Source organism: Lissotriton vulgaris, chromosome 1_1, assembly GCF_964263255.1.
Source record: "Lissotriton vulgaris chromosome 1_1, aLisVul1.2, whole genome shotgun sequence".
NCBI lineage: Eukaryota > Metazoa > Chordata > Amphibia > Caudata > Salamandridae > Lissotriton > Lissotriton vulgaris.
This window is the reverse complement of record NC_141685.1, coordinates 1,692,415,057-1,692,432,075: the sequence shown is the minus strand read 5'-3', so window position 1 is coordinate 1,692,432,075 and position 17,019 is coordinate 1,692,415,057. Positions and strand designations below refer to the sequence as shown.

General features: G+C 42.3%; 1 protein-coding gene across 1 annotated transcript in view; it reads right to left on the bottom strand.

Moving 5' to 3' along the window:
* NET1 (neuroepithelial cell transforming 1) overlaps nucleotides 1-14,829 on the bottom strand; it is a 271,277-nt gene extending 256,448 nt beyond the window's left edge. Inside the window, exon 1 of the mRNA XM_086918933.1 lies at nucleotides 14,624-14,829. Within this exon, the coding sequence (XP_086775059.1) occupies nucleotides 14,624-14,766 (143 nt within the window). The 5' untranslated portion in view covers nucleotides 14,767-14,829. The remainder of the gene's footprint in view (nucleotides 1-14,623) is intronic.
* Between the last annotated feature and the right edge of the window lie 2,190 nt (nucleotides 14,830-17,019).

Sequence of the window (17,019 nt, the reverse complement as noted above, 5' to 3'; positions counted from 1 at the left end):
ATGCCCCCAGCCGCCTGCCTTGCCCACTCTCTCTCTCACAGCCTCCCCCAGCTCCGCCCCCTCACTTCTTGGTTGCACGGCCGCTAGGCCGTGCCTCCCCTACCCTCCTCCCCCCTCCTTCTCCTACTCTCCTCCCCCCTCCTCCTCCTACTCTCCTCCCCTGCCTGCCGTGTCGCACCTCTCCCCGCTCCGCCCCCTCCCCTGCCCGCCGTGCCGCAGAACACAGAAGCTTGTTATTTTATAGCTGCTCAGTTGGAGGGGCGAGTTTTGGATGATGATACCAAGCGTTTGGCATGTTGAACGGGTAACTCCTCGTAGTTCTCTATACGTGGATCATTTGCATTTGAAATTTTTCTAATCGCTACACACATGGTCTGCCTAAAGTGGATGCGGGGTTGTGGATCATATTGTGCCTACTGGTAGACTGTGAGATTCACAAGGTCCCAAGGAGTCACAGTGTGTGGGACCTTTTATGCCAATTCGGACAGAGGCAACTACAAATAGTTTGCTTAGTTTTTGAGCCCACGTTTACATTTTCTTAAATGAAATTGGCGTGTTTGTTTTGGCTGTGTTTCAGACTCGCATCCCATAGGTTCCCTTTGCAACAATGCGTTAAATTATAACCCGAGAGTACCACTTAAAGCTCCGCCCCCTCACTTCTTGGGTGCACGGCCGCTAGGCCGTGCCTCCCCTACTCTCCTCCCCCCTCCTCCTCCTACTCTCCTCCCCTGCCTGCCGTGTCGCACCTCTCCCCGCTCCGCCCCCTCCCCTGCCCGCTGTGTCGCAGAACACAGAAGCTTGTTATTTTATAGCTGCTCAGTTGGAGGGGCGAGTTTTGGATGATGATACCAAGCGTTTGGCACGTTGAACGGGTAACTCCTCGTAGTTCTCTATACGTGGATCATTTGCATTTGAAAGTTTTCTAATCGCTACACACATGGTCTGCCTAAAGTGGATGCGGGGTTGTGGATCATATTGTGCCTACTGGTAGACTGTGAGATTCACAAGGTCCCAAGGAGTCACAGTGTGTGGGACCTTTTATGCCAATTCGGACAGAGGCAACTACAAATAGTTTGCTTAGTTTTTGAGCCCACGTTTACACTTTCTTAAATGAAATTGGCGTGTTTGTTTTGCCTGTGTTTCAGACTCGCATCCCATAGGTTCCCTTTGCAACAATGCGTTAAATTATAACCCGAGAGTATCACTTAATTATAAATGGACTGTACATGCGGCGAATGTATAGTCTTTGCACCCTCTCCCCCATGACCAACCCCAGCGGTAGTAGACTGAAAGCTTCCCACTCACGTATCGTGGTGCCTTTCCGTCATTCAGATATCCAGCTGGTAAGTTGCATATTTCATTCGTTTAGAATTGCCGATGTGGTCGTCATTCAGCGCTTTTAAGAACTCCTTATTTTTAGAATTCCAAACTAAATACTTATTTTCAGAATACTGTCAGTTGCAAACAGTTAAAATTTGACTACTTCAAGATGTTCGTTTTTCAACTGGATCATGCACCACATTTTGCTTTATTTATTTTGTGTTGTAACTATAAATATTGAGATCGTATACTGATTATTTTGCGTTTTTCAGTAGAATCCGGTATTGTGTAGACCAGATCAGCCACGGAAGGCTGTAAATATGTTGTTTATAAAAGTAACCCGAGTGGTGTTCCCAAATTTAATCGCCAACAGTAGAAATGAAATAGACACAGAGAAGTACTTCAAGTGCCAGAGAACTTATTTTATTTGTAATTCTTTAGCATTGGCTACAGGAAACAAAAATGTTAAAGATTTACAAAAAAAAAACCATAAACAATTCTAAAAGCACTAACTCTAATGATGCGAGACCTATTGCATTTCCAATGCTTGTTATATTTATTTTGTCCTTTGGCTAAGTAGGCCCAACACCCTGCAGCACAAACCCTTTGACTGCCAGTTTATAGTAAGTAACACATTAGGGGTGGGCGGAATTTGCTTAGTCGCGCTACGCAAAATTCTGCAAAAAGGTAAGAAATCTCCACGAACATGCAGAAATTACGGGAACGCGCGGAATTGCATGTTCGCGATGCATTTTCCCTGTTCGCGGTCACTGTTTGCACGTTGGGGGGGGGGGCCATATCTCGCGAACACGCATTTTGAGAACACTATGCGGAACGCGAAATTACCCAAATTCCTTGAGCGGAACGGAATTTACCGCCCAAGCCTACACATTATGGAGCAGGGAAGGGAATTGTCTGCAGTTAAGGTAATATTTGTGTCCATGAGTTAATCCTATTCGTACTTGTATTTATGGTTCATTAATACAAAGGCTTTATTATTAGGGTGAGCACGCTAAGGAAATGTTGGAAGTTTAGACTGCACTATTGACAGTGTTTCCAGTATAAAAACATGAGTACACATTTGCAAATTTTAACAATATGAAGCTATGTAAAATGCTCCCAGGATGCTCACTGATTAGATGCAAATATATGCAAAAGTTTCAAAGCAAGATTGATGATTCTTTGCTTTCACAATAAAATGTTTGTTTAAAAAAAATGCAAGTAATAAAAAAAGTTTTGCTAAACTTTTGTGAATGTTCAAGTACTATTTATTTGAAGCATCATTTCGTAAAATGTTTTGAAGCATGCTAGCATTGCCCAAAATTATTCATAACGGAAAATCAAATGAAACCAGCTTCAACAAAATTAAAGGAAACAGGAAAGTGAACAGGCATTGGCAAAGTCAAAAGCTTTGAAATTGGTGATCAGCCTTTGATTTTGTCAATGTCTTGGCGCACACTTCGCAGCCAGAGAACTTCACACTTGGATCTCCAACTGTGCAGACGAGCTCGCACCTCTACGCAACCCCGACAAACAGCGCCCCAGGAAAGTCCCCTGGTTCAACACCGATCTCCAAGATGCCAAGCGCACCTGCAGAAACCTGAAGAACTGGAGAAACACCAAGACAACCGATAACTACTCCACTTACAAGGACGCCATGACGGACTACCACAAGCAAATCAGAACCACCGAGAGGAACTTCATCCACAACTAAATTCTCACCAACTCCGCCAACTCCAAGGAACCCATCACCGTCATTCAGGATTTCACCAACCCACATAGCGAAGCCACAGACATCACCCCATCCCAAGACCTCTGCGACAAGTTCAAAAACCTCTACGACAACTTCGTCAGCCACCCACCAAACGCCACAGCCGGCACCCGCCCTCCAGAGACACCAGCCAGCCCACCATCTCCAACTGGACTCCGATCACGACCGAAGACACCGCCTCGACCATGAAAGGCATCCACTTGGGGGCCCCCACTGACCCCTGCCCTCCTCACATCTACCACAGAGCTGTGGCCGCCATTGCACCTGAACTACAATGCGCCATCAACACCACCCTCCAAACAGGCACCTTACCAGACGACTGGAAGCGCGCAGAAGTCAGGCCCCTGCTCAAGAAACCCACAGCTGACCCCACCGACCTCAAGAACTGCCGACCCATCTTACTCCTCCCCTTCGCAGCAAAATTTGCAGAGAAAACAGTCAACAGGGAACTGACTTGATTCATCAAAGAGAACGCCTTCCTCGACCCGTCCCAATCCGGATTCCGAAGCAACCACAGCACCTAGACCACCCTGCTCGCCGCCACAGACGACAACCACACCCTCTTGGACCAAGGCTACCCCGCAGCCCTCATCCTACTCAGCTGCTTTCGACATGGTCTCCCACCACACACTAGTCACCAGACTACACGACCCCGGCATACTAGGAACAGCCCTGGACTGGATCCGATCTTTCCTCCCCAGAAGAAGCCAAAGAATGTTATGTTACGTTAGAGAAATTTGTAAAGCGCAACGGTTACCCTAAGGTGTCAAGGCGCTAGCTACAGTCCTCATAGCGATACATAACTTGCAACTGGTTTATAAATCAAACAGCCACGTTTTTAGGGCCTTCCTGAAAGCCCATAAAACAGTAGCATTCCTAAGGTAAAAAGGGAGGTTATTCCAAGCCTTTGTCGCACCAGCAGCAAAACTTCTGCCTCCCCACCTAGCTCTTTTTGCAGGTGGTACTATCACCTGTTTTGCTCCTAAGGAGAGAAGTGATCTTTTGGGCACGTACCACTGAACTTGTTGTTTCAGGTAATCAGGACCTATGCCTTGTAGGGTTCTAAAGACCAAACAAAGGGATTTAAAATTGCACCCACTTCTTAACGGGCAACCAGTGAAGTTTTTTGATTTCACTTGAGATCGGTGCAAATTCCGATGTGCCGGTAAGTAGGCTAGCTGCTGCATTCTGCAACACTTGCAGTTTATGATGAAAACGCTCCTGCATATTCTGGTATAAACCATTGCAGTAGTCCAGTCTTGACATAGTGAATGCTGTAGCCACTGTTCGCTGGCTATCTTTAGGCAGAATTTTCTGGATTGTTCTGAGAGTGTATGTAGTGACTGAAACTACTGCGTTGACTTGATTGCCCAAATCAAGCCTGTCGTCTATTAGCACTCCCAGATTTTTTACTTTCCTAGTGGGTGTCGAGAGGGATCCCATAGTATCTGGCCACTAACTTGGGGTACAAAAGTTGCCATCGTTCCTGAACAAGATGACGTCAGTTTTGCTCGAATTAAGCTTTTAGACAGTTTTGGGACATCCACCTTCCTACTGCCACCGTACAATCATGGAACCGCTTTCCTGTTACCTTTTCCTGCCCAGGCCGCAGCAACACCACAATTTGCGTGAGAAGTCGATCATGATCATAGCAGCCTTCCCTCCCTGGTCCAAAGCTACCCTGATCTCTTCAGTAGATTTTAGAAGTGCTGTTTCCGTGCTGTGCCCTTCAGGATCAGACTACCACCCTTCCTCTCCGATCCCACAAAACTCACTTACGGAGTCCCACAGGGGTCATCGCTGAACCCGACCCTTTTCAACATGGACCCCCTCGCAGCCATCGTATGACAACGCGGCCTCAACATCGTATCCTACGCCGACGACACCCAGCTCATCCTCTCCCTCAACAAAGACCCCAACACCGCCAAACTCAACTTCCAGAAAGGAATGCAAGACGTCGCAGTCTGGATTAACAACAGCTGCCTGAAGCTCAACGCCGAGATGACAGAAGTCCTCCTCCTTGGAACCACCTCTTCAGCATGGGACAGCACCTGGTGGGTGACCGCCCTCGGAAGCCCACCTACCCCTCAGACCAGACCAAAAACCTCAGCATCGTACTCGACTCATCGCTCACCATGAACCAACAGGTCAACGGAGTCAAATCCAGCTGCTTCAACACCGTCGGCAACACCTTCAAATGGATACCCCCTGAGTGAAGGAAGACAGTCACCCACGCACTCATCACCAGCAGACTGGACTATGAAAACGCGCTCTACGCCGGCAATCCACATGGTGTGGTGTGCTATCCTTGTGAATAAGAGCTTCAGCCCCCCAAATAGGGGTTGGAAGCGCTATACAAATACTTTTTTTATTGTTGGGGAATAGCACATATCACAAAAGCATTTTTACTTAATTCAGAATATCATACAGCTATCATAATTTCAGATTGGTATAAGATAATTATATTTGATTAAAATGTCTAAATGTCACAACAACAGTCAAAACACATTTGATTTAGAATGTAACAATCCATTGCTTGGCCCCAAGTTCTTAAAAATTGTTTCCTCACTTCTGGACCTGTAAGCAGTTGTACACCTGGTACAAGCTCAAAACAGGCCACATGGGAATCCACCATGTATTATTATACAGAGAAACAGGACTTATCCAATCAAGCGTAATGCAACAGCCTCATAATTATAACTACGGTACAAATAAATGCTGCCATATCACTGAGCATATCTTCATGAATCAGCAGCATAATAGTTCTAGGGCAAACCATATCATATTGCACAAGTATAAATAGTACTTTTGCTACTTCTGTCCAAAAAGTAACAATTTAGATCAAGCAACAAACATATGCAAATCATCAGCCACTTCTATTCCACACATAGGACACTTTAAAATTAATTCTGAATTTCCAGAGGTACAATACAACATATTCAAAACAAAATTGTCACAACTGTAGGTTAACAGCACAGAGTGAATCATTCCCAGTATTTACTGCATCTTCCTTTTTTTTTTTTATACAGTAAACGGGGATCGCTTCCCCTTGGGAAGCCCGTCTGTGTGCATACAGGTTAAGAAATACAATACAGGTCCTATCCCGGGCCCCCTTTTCTTGTTTGTAGGAGTAATGTAGGGAGAAAGAAATAGAAAAAATGTGAATAAGTAAAGAGAGAGTGATATAGTAGTTTCAGACTGGTAACGATTGTGGCATTGGGGTGTATATCTGCATGCAGGGAGTTCATTCTGGTTGGTTGCTTCTTACGGTGGGTCACAAAAGTTAATAGGAACTTGTCCAGTGCATTCCATAAGTCTCTAGAGGTGTTTTTCCAGGGTGAGTATTTTATCACTAATGAGTCAGCTCCTCGTAGGTAGGTGATCCATGACAGCCATCTGCTGTACGACACTTTGGATGTGTCTTTCCAGTTTGTGAGGATTAGCTTGACTGCAGCGATTAAGAGGAGGTCATATTTACTGCATCTTCTGAGGTTCGTTAGTCAGTGTTGGATGTCTTGTGTTCTTGATAGGCCTGGTGACATTGTATTCTAGAAGTCTTAAAGCAATTCTCCTTTATTATATGTGAAAAATGATATTGTCATCCCTTATGTAATGCTTTGCATGAAAACATAAAATAAAAAGTTCGGAATTCAAAAAATGATTTTATTAATTTCCTTATCACTACTGATAGTCTCCCATACATTTCAGAGTTTCATGGATGGGGAATGAGAATAGAAATATGATAAACAAGTCAGTTAACATTTCAGAGGATCCTGTGCTAAATCAACCTTGATAAACACAAGACACACATTTAACCTCATGTCTTTGTGACAACAAACACCAGAATGGAAAGGAATCCAATACCCACATGTATTATTATTTTAATGGATAAGTGACTTATCCAGAAATGGCTCTGTAGAAAAGTCTAATATTCTGTACTGTATTTTAACATTATCACAGAAAAAAAATCAAATATCCTGTTTTTGTGGAAATTTCCTGGCGACTATTACAACTACTAAAATGAAAGACTGCGGCGTTGCCACAGACAATATACTGTTTCTTTCTTTAGTTTCATGAAATGTTTCTGCCAGACATTACATGCCAATGCCAGGCATTCCCTCAGCGCATTACTGCATTCCATAAATGCCACAGCATAGGAGGTGAAGATGTTTTCAATTAAGCATGGAAAGTAAGGATCTACAAAGCAGCCATCAGCACAGGAGAGCCTGCAAGCGGGTATAGGAGACGGTGACATAAATAGCCACAGTATCTTCGGAAATGCCAAGCTAATACTATCATACATTAAGTGGTGGAGGGCAGAAAGTCTCTACCCTTGGAAATAACAAGATACCAAGACAATACTACCATGCACTAGCAGAAACAGACCTAGACTGCTCGGCAAAACAGAAGCTACTTGGGCCACGTTCATCCCTGGAGCAAGTACAAAGTGATTTATTAATCCATTAATCTACTGCTGCACCAGTGGCCTTCAGGTCAAATAATAACAGTCCTCAAACAATATAGATAGGAGGAATGTCAAGCAGAAACATTCTAGCAATCAGTCGTGCAATAAATGCCAAATAATGTTCAGAACGTCTTTCAGATGTGTGCCTGGGTAGGTAATTGCTTCAGAATCTAATTCGACACTCATTAATAATTACTTTGAGCCAGTAGAAGACACTTATTACGGTCTAACTTTCTACAGAGGGCTAAACAGAAAGCGAGCAGGATTTTAGTTGGGCCAATTCAAAAAGACACAAACGTTAAAGAAGCATACAGAAATAAAAATAATGTTTTGGGAGAAGGATAGGAGGCCAACACCTAAACCTAGTGAAGGATCAGATCATAATAAAGTTGTTTCTTTCTAAAATGTGCAACAATGATTAATAGAAGACACTAATAATCATATGCCTTTGTTTTGGCCAATGTAGACTGTGAAAACAGGATGCCTTGAGTCTACAATAGATGAGACAGGGTCCAGAAAGTACTTTTCAGTCTCCAATATAGAAAAATAAGTCGTAGAAGCGGCTTCATTTTGTATCTGATACAATGCACTCGTTCCTGAATTGTTTAAGACAAAGTAAATTTGTATTAAAATCTTTCTTTTCTGCACAAGCAAATGATGAGGATTCAGCAGAGTGTCTTCAGGAACAGTGGACAAATCGCTGTGTGCAAGAGTGCAATGCATAATGCTGCTAGAATATAAATTTGCGGTGGCGACACACCACAAAGACACACAAACAGCTACTGTGGCTCTAGGCTACATAAGCACTACACATGCACACAAATATTAACATACCACCAAGAATTGCTTGGAGGAACATGGCCAGACCTGCCAAACCTTATACATCAAGGTGAAGCTCGAGAATAGATAGATCTCAGCATTAGCTTGCCTAGACTGAACATTCCTTTTCTGCTAGTGCAACGTGATAGAATACCTCAAATGTGTCTGTTAGTTTCTCATTGTTGAACAAAATTACGAAAGCTGCATTTATTAGGGCGCGGTTCATTTACCATGCCAAACTCATGGGTGCCTTTTTTGCTTCCAAGTATGACCCTGGGAGCATTTCCTCATGCAGAGGCAGGAGATAAGACAAGGTGAACAATCGATGGGCTCGTAAGAAAATGGCAGGAAAAATGATTTTAGAGGGGGTCAGGACATGGCAGCCTAGGGAGTGGGGTATCCTTATTGTGAACGTTACATAACTATGGGAGGGAGAAATACGTGCCCTTGTTCCACAGGGGGCGGAAGACCTGGGTGTGTACATACGTTAGTTAACTTCGGTAAAAGTGAGGGGTGAGCTTCACATACATACTAATGCACTGCCTAGGATGAGAGGATCATTTTAATGTGGGAATTGGCCATGTCTATTTTTTCCAGTACCTCAGCGTTTAAACACAAACACAGACAAATGCAGGTGGTGGAGAGGCTACCAAATTAAATTCTTGACAACAGGGCAACTGCTTCACTAACTTTGGACCTATATGAGTCAGTTGGGAGCAAGTCTTATAATCCACCTGTACATCATTTTGGGCCCAGCTAGTTTGGTGTGTAAGAATTATGTACACGTGCATATTTATTTGTTTTATAAAATACAGTTTATCTGTAGAGTTATTAAAAATTGTGAATGCAGAGAGAGAATGCTATTCAAAGCATATATTTAAGGGTGACAGTATGCTCAGAAGATCCATGAGCTAGTGGCTAAGTGAAAAGTTGAAGATCAACTGAGTATAGATTCCTCACTTCTTACTCTAGAGAGCCGTTTTCACAAACAAATGGTAAGGAAATTATAGTGCCCATCTCTACCATTGTCCTCTTTGTACCAAAGCCAAACAGGGTTGATAACACTTTAAGAACCATTTAAGAAATGAAAGGAACAGTTCTATTTTTCTGATGAACATCTATACTCAGTCATAAAAGCTGAATTTTCCTTGAATGCCAGACGACTGGAGTGACCACTGAAAGGGTCCTCCTCTTCCCTGGGTCTGGACGAGACTTACTTTATATTGACAGTGAAGCCAGTCCTAGGTCATTTTGCATTGCCGCACAGTAAATTGGCATCTCACAACTGAAGGTGTCTGGCCTCCATGGCTGCAAGACGCACTGTGGTTAAAATAATTTCAATTGACTTTACTCTGGACATAATCCATTAGTAAGACAGTTTCCATGAACGCAGAGGCATGAGAAAGGAATTCAAAGCAAATATTGTTGATAGACACTGATGGAATGAGGGTGTGCCAGTGAGAACATGCAGGACTTGAAGCTGAAACTGTTGAGTAATGCTGATTTAGCATATGTTCATCTAACACTTAATACACAACCCACCATTTTACTACGAGGAAAACATTTTGTCTGTATTTTAAAATATCTATTTGCTATTACTCTCACTGCACTTTGTGGACACAAATTCAAATGGTCTGCAAGTGTAATTTGCTTATGCTAATTAACAATGTACTTGTGAAATAGCCCAAAGAGCATATTGCAGTGTAACACCGTGAATTTGTATTTATATTTATGGGGCCATTTTCTGCTTTGCCATGTTAGTTGCTAATAATGCTTTCTGATGAAAGGGGGGGGGGGGGGGGGTCATCTGTTGTATCCAATAAAAAATGTTGTAACACTGAAGAAGTTGTAAGCCTGGAGCTTAGCGTAGTATAATTGTTAAGAGACTCAGGGGCGTATTATCAAGAATGAGGTTAAAATTATTCACACCAGAACATGGGCTTCTTTGGGAATTCACAAGGGCATATTATCAAGCCCATTATCGCCTCTTTAGCGGCTGTTTCCTGCCGCTAAAGCGGCGATAATTTTAAAGCTGTTCTTGATAATATGCCCCAAAGTAGGTATAGACAAACGATGTCTAAATCGTTCATGAATTACATTTTGCCAACTTTTTCGTTAATGCTGTTGACGTCACATAGCAAGGGAAAAAGTATTTCCAGTGATGTACCCACATGACAACGTAAGCAGCACCCAAAATGCGTTGACCAGGAATCAAGGCAAAATAAAATATGCGAGCATGGAATTTCCAACAAGGTCATTGCTTTCAATGCATGTGTAGTGCCTCGAGGTGATACACAGTTGTCATTCTTGAGCATCTTTGTGAAATGCGTGCCTCTGGCCGACAGACATTTTTAATAGCGACGATGCCACTGACTCTAGATATTATTCTGAGCAGCTGCTTGAAATCATTGTAGCTAGAAGATTGAAGCTTTTCATTGGCAATGAACATGCCAATCGTTTCTGCCTGGCTGCTGTCGGACAACGTGGTATGCGGCTACAGTATTAGTTCATTTGCATCAGTCACAGTGACTGACTAGCATAGGGACAGAATGTTTTGTGTTCGATGTCAAAGTGCTGCAAAATGTCTGCGTTCCGAATCTACAGTTATAAACTTCTGTTTTACTAAGTGTAATGCATTTAATTGCCGACTGCTGTACAACAGATTAAATCAAACAAAAGCAAACATAGGGGGAGTTTTATGCTTCGGTAGTGCATCAAACACTACACAATCAATTGGCGGAAAGGCGTTTTCAAAAACTAGAGGTTCTAGACAGATAACAGTATTTTCCTTATGCAAGGGTTTTTAAGGTGGCAAGTACCGAAGATGTTATCACCATGAACATAAACAGTAGACATACTTCTGGTTACTGGAGAGGGTTCCAATCATGAATGTGGGAGCTAATCAGAACAATAATACATTTCTAGCACGATACAAAATATATTTGCAGCCACGACAGAGTCTGCCGATGCAATGGTGTCAGAATACAGTAAAATGTGTTTTCTATCTGTTTGTAACGTTCATCTTCGAACCTCTAAGATCTGTGCATGTACTCCCCTAATCCAAAACTATCCATGTTTACAAAAAGGTGAGGGTGCAGTTGCCACTTTTTGTGATACGTCTATAATGAAATCAAACGGGCAATACAACAGAGCAAACGAAACATCCATTTATCAAGAAAAGAAGAGGAGCAAGACCCTGCCAGGGCATATGTCAAGGTCCTACAAGAGGATCCTTAAACTAGAAACTGAGGTGACAAGTTATTAGACATCAGAGCCAGTTCCAAGTCAGTAACCATTCATTTTCTTTTTTGTATAAATGTATTGTTTTATCACACATAGACATTCATTAAATATGGAGACAATTAGTGTCAAAATAATACATAGGACAGTTTTTTTCTGTCATTTTCAAAAAACATTTTTAGAGATACAGGCGTCCCGCACACACCCAGTCATCACTACAAGATGCACACTCAGTTACACATCAGAAATAAATACCAATCATTCATACTCAATCAATACACCATTATCACTTTCAAACTAATACAACAGGGCCTACAGTCAAGATGGAAATAAGACTGTATGTAAAAAGGTATAACAGGAAAGGTGGCAGAGACAAGAAGACAATAGTTAAGCCAGAATAACACAGCTTCTGCCGTTCACAGGAACAGCGCCAACGCGCGTTTCGGTGTGAGGCTCTTTTCGGGCCACACCTTCATCAGGGCGATGATGTACTAAGGGGTGGGGGACACACAACAAATAGAAGTCTGCCAGCGGGGTGAGAAATTTCTCAGGCTTAAGTCGTCTGTTGTTTGGTGGCCCGGGAACCAGAGGCACCAGGGTAGGATAGGGGAAAAACGCTTCCAATCTTCGTGGCTTTAAGTCAAGGGGAAATGAGGGCCGCCCGTTGTCGTTTAGAGGGAGGAATTCCACAGCACGTAGAGGATTTAGTGTATCCACTAGGTAGTTTTCTGCATGCTCTCTGCTGAATTGTCTATGTACAAGGTAGTTTTCTGCGTGCTCTCTGCCGAATTCTCTATTCACATGTCCAAAATGGAGGGGAAAAGCCGATATCCACCTCGTAAAGACCAGATCACTGCCTGGTTTGTAGGTTCATCAAAATGAGGACGTAAGGACTATTTCACACGGTTACACCTAGCTGGGTGCCTCCAGGAGATTTTTTCAGCAACCCGGGTTTATCAGCAGGGCCCCCGCCTCGTGGATTGGACCGCTCTATCTAGTGAGCCCTACCGGCACCAACGTCATGTTCTATTAAGCAAGCCTAACTGCGGAGCATTAAAACAAGAGAGCCCTCCGTTTGGAGCCTGCTGTAACCGTGTGAAATAGTCCTTACGTCTTCATTTTGATGAACCTACAAACCAGGCAGTGATCCGGTCTTTACGAGGTGGATATCGGCTTTTCACCTCCATTTTGAACATGTGAATAGAGAATTCGGCAGAGAGCATGCAGAAAACTTCCTAGTGGATACACTAAATCCTCTACGTGCTGTGGAATTCCTCCCTCTAAACGACAACGGGCGGCCCTCATTTCCCCTTGACTTATAGCCACGAAGATTGGAAGCGTTTTTCCCCATCCTACCCTGGTGCCTCTGGTTCCCGGGCCACCAAACAACAGACGACTTAAGCCTGACGAAAATTTCCCACCCCGCTGGCAGACTTCTATTTGTTGTGTGTCCCCCACCCCTTAGTACATCATCGCCCTGATGAAGGTGTGGCCCGAAAAGAGCCTCACACCGAAACACGCGTTGGAGCTGTTCCTGTGAGCAGCAGAAGCTGTGTTATTCTGGCTTAACTATTGTCATCTTGTCTCTGCCACCTTTCCTGTTATACCTTTTTACATACAGTCGTATTTCCATCTTGACTGTAGGCCCTGTTGTACTAGTTTGACAGTGATAATGGTGTAATGATAGAGTATGAATGATTGGTATTTATTTATGATGTGTAACTGAGTGTGCATCTTGTAGTGATGACTGGGTGTGTGGGACGCCTGTATCTCTAAAAATGTTTTTTGAAAATGACAGAAAAAAACTGTCCTATGTATTATTCTGACACTAATTGTCTCCATATTTAATGAATGTCTATGTGTTTGATAACACAATAAATTTATACAAAAAAGAAAATGAATGGTTACTGACTTGGAACTGGCTCTGATGTCTAATAACTGGTCACCTCCGTTTCTAGCTTAAGGATCCTCTTGTAGGACCTTGACATATGCCCTGGCAGGGTCTTGCTCCTCTTCTTTTCTTGATTAACCCCCTCTTCCTGCCAGTATCATTGAATCCCACAGGGAACCCCGTTCTTTTTTGTTGAAACATCCATTTATGTCAATATAGACTATCCCTCCTATATTAGGACAGGTGCCAAACGTAAGGTAGCGAATGCTCTCTAGTACCCAAGACTTTACAGCCCCAAAAGCACAGCTTGGTCTTCCTTTGGAACTAACGATCAGCATATCTCAATCAATGATTACAATGTTAAAAAAAATGCTGTGACCCTCCGTAGAGCTTCAGTCCATTGCCTTCCTATACAACTTCAAGCTGTGCTACATCTTGATGTCAGTTTAGCTTCAATAAAACTTTAAAGCTATATTCAAGTCTCCTGTCTACATATGGTTGGCTTTAGCCTGGTGCTTTCACGCCCTCTATACATCGCTTTGAAACACTGCTATGTGAAGTCCATACAATATAAATCAATAAATAAAAAAAACTATCTGAAGGAAGGTAGAAGTTGTGAGGGAGATTTTTCTCTGCGTGTTCCTCTCTCTTTAGCCACACAAGGCATTGGTGGTCCCTGTGTTGGGACTGGCCGCGGGCAGTGTACCTCGAAATCCTGTTGCGTGAAGTCTAGGACTGCTGTACTAATACTTTATTACTAATACCTTGCTTGTTGCCTAATGTAACTCTGCAACCTCTGTAATAATAATCCTGCACCTTATGAAATATTCATTTTCTGTTATAAAGCGCTCTAGCACTTTTGAATAATGTCTGCGCTATATAAAATGCATATTTAACTATAAATGCTAACGTAGCAGTCTAAAGGTACTTCTGTGTCCCTTTCCTCAATGCTTCACCACTAATCAGGTGGGATGGCCTTATATGTCCCGCTGTGGGTCTCTGCTTTGGGACCAGTGTTGCCTGATGAGTTTCGAGGTGGTTATTTTTTCCAAGATTTCTGTACCCATCGCAGCATTCATATGAGGGACTGCATATTGTCTCTGTGCCAGACACTCACCTGCGGTTGGGGGTCTCAGGAGTGCCCATGGATGCCAGGCTGCTGCCACTTATTGATTTCCTTCCTCTCTTGTTCTCCTTATTACGAGGGGGCCTGCCCCCAACCACCCCAACCTGTTCCTCAATCGTGCCCCCGGCCGACATCTCCGAAGCATAGGATGGGAGAAGCTCCGAAGAAGAATGTGAAGCTACAGACTGCACAGCTCCGACAACCGCCATAGACAGAGAGAAAAGACAATTACTGACACCGAGACCACAAACATCAATAACAGTCACACACATCTCAGTGTTACTCTTCGTACAATAAGAAGAAAAATCTCATAACATTTAGTCTAAACTGCACAACTGTGTCAAAAAATTAAAACAATTTCGTTAAATGTTGGTAGCACTTATTATTTTCCCCTCAAATGTATATTTTATAAATACGCAATATATATATTTTTTAATGTTTTTAAATTACAGTTACAGTACTATTAATATTTGTAGTGACTACAATATAAAATGCATATTTATTGCAATGTCTAATGTTACAGAACGTGGGTTAATATTCCTGTTACTGTAGTATCGCATACTCTGAACTACAATCACCGATATTTCAAAATGTCCGCCTGGCCACCATAGGACAGAACGGGGATTTTTGAGGCACTCGGCAGATTTGTCCTTTCCCCCTGTCTTTAGAAAAAGGGGCTTCCGCGGCCATAGTGAAGCTGGGAACTTTGCCGTTTTAATTCAAACTACTACTCGTGAAAACCGTGTATCGTCCCACGTATTTTCAATATTTGATGGAATTTATAATTTGCAAACAATATTTGATTTTCTTTTAAAACCATTCGTATTCGATAATTCATACCAAATTAGAGCACAACTGATATATTTCTCCTGTTTTATAGTGCTACAGAAACATATCTATATGGACATATAATTTAATTGAAAAACTTTTGATTGAATCTCATAATTGTTTTCAATATACACCGAACAATCATAAACGAGGCCATTCTATGATGGCCGTTGAGCAAATGCATGTTAACTTCAACGGCTCGTAACCTCATTGATATTTTCGGTCCGTAACCTACCCACGGTCTCTTCAGTGTTTGAATGTTGTACACGAACGTCTTGGCCAATCAGAGGCGAGGAAGCCGTAGGTTACCGAGGAGACGGGTTCCCCGCCTAGTCTTGAATGGGGCTTAAAGCCAAAAGCCTGCGAATTGGACGAGACAAAGGAAGCGAATAGACAAGCAAACTTGCTTCACAGCTGGAGCTTGCTTTTGTTGCATGGGCATTGGCTTCCCATTTGGTGCTGTAGATTATTCTATGCAAAAACAAGTACGTTGAAAAAATATGATAAGAGTGTATTATTTATTCCTGAAAAGCTTTTTTAGAAAATGATATGTCAAAATAATTCCACATGAATAATTCCATTAAGTGTTTCTGTTTTGAATAATCCACCAAGAAACTCATGAAGTATTTTTTACAGTCTTTCTAATTATTGCTACAAAACATACATTTGTAGCTTATTCAATTAAAATGAACTAAGAACGCCGACCTTCCCATTACAAAGCGGTTGTCTGGTTTGCAGCATTGAAGAGGATTCAATAATGGAATGTTCCATTTTGAAAGCAAAAGGGGCTCCAGGGTGGGAAACCGCCTACTCAGCTCATAAGTTACTGCGACTTTTTACAGCTGGGATGCGAACAAAGGCATGCTATTGTGGAAATGAGTATTTAATTTACAGCTTAACCCGTGATTACAAATGAGGAATCTCCTACTCCTCACCAACTTTTCCTTAGGTCAGTAGAACCTTGCCACCTTTTTAGGAAGGAGCATAGGATTAAAACATCTCAAATACATCAACCACTAGGCATTATTTTTTAGTAATCAATGACAGTAGGATTGGTAAGGATTTCAAAACCTTTATTATTCGTTAAAAGTTTAGTATTTTTCGTCTTTTTATTCAATTAGTAAAAGATAAATCCATTAAAAGAAATATCAAGAAAATAATGCTGCAAGGCAGCAGATAAACGACAACGTTTTCCATAAAGAAAATAGGCATAGATGCATCAAGGTAAAATCTGCTCGCATAGGGGCAGATTCTCAGAATCTGCCCCTTAGCGACCTGTATTTTTGCATTAGGGATGCATCATCCCAAATGCAAAAATCGCAAATTAAGAAATCGCAAAATTGCAATTACTTGCATTTAAGGAATCTCAAATAGAGATTCCTTAAAGCAATGCATTAAAGTTTAAAAAATAGCAATATCGCTAATAGGGCTCACAAATTACCATGAAGTTGAACTTCATGGTAATTTGCAAAAACTTTGAAAAATGCACAAAAGTGCATTTTTCAAAGTTTCATATGTGCACAGATCAATTTCAGGGGTGCAACATGGTGTCCTTTGGA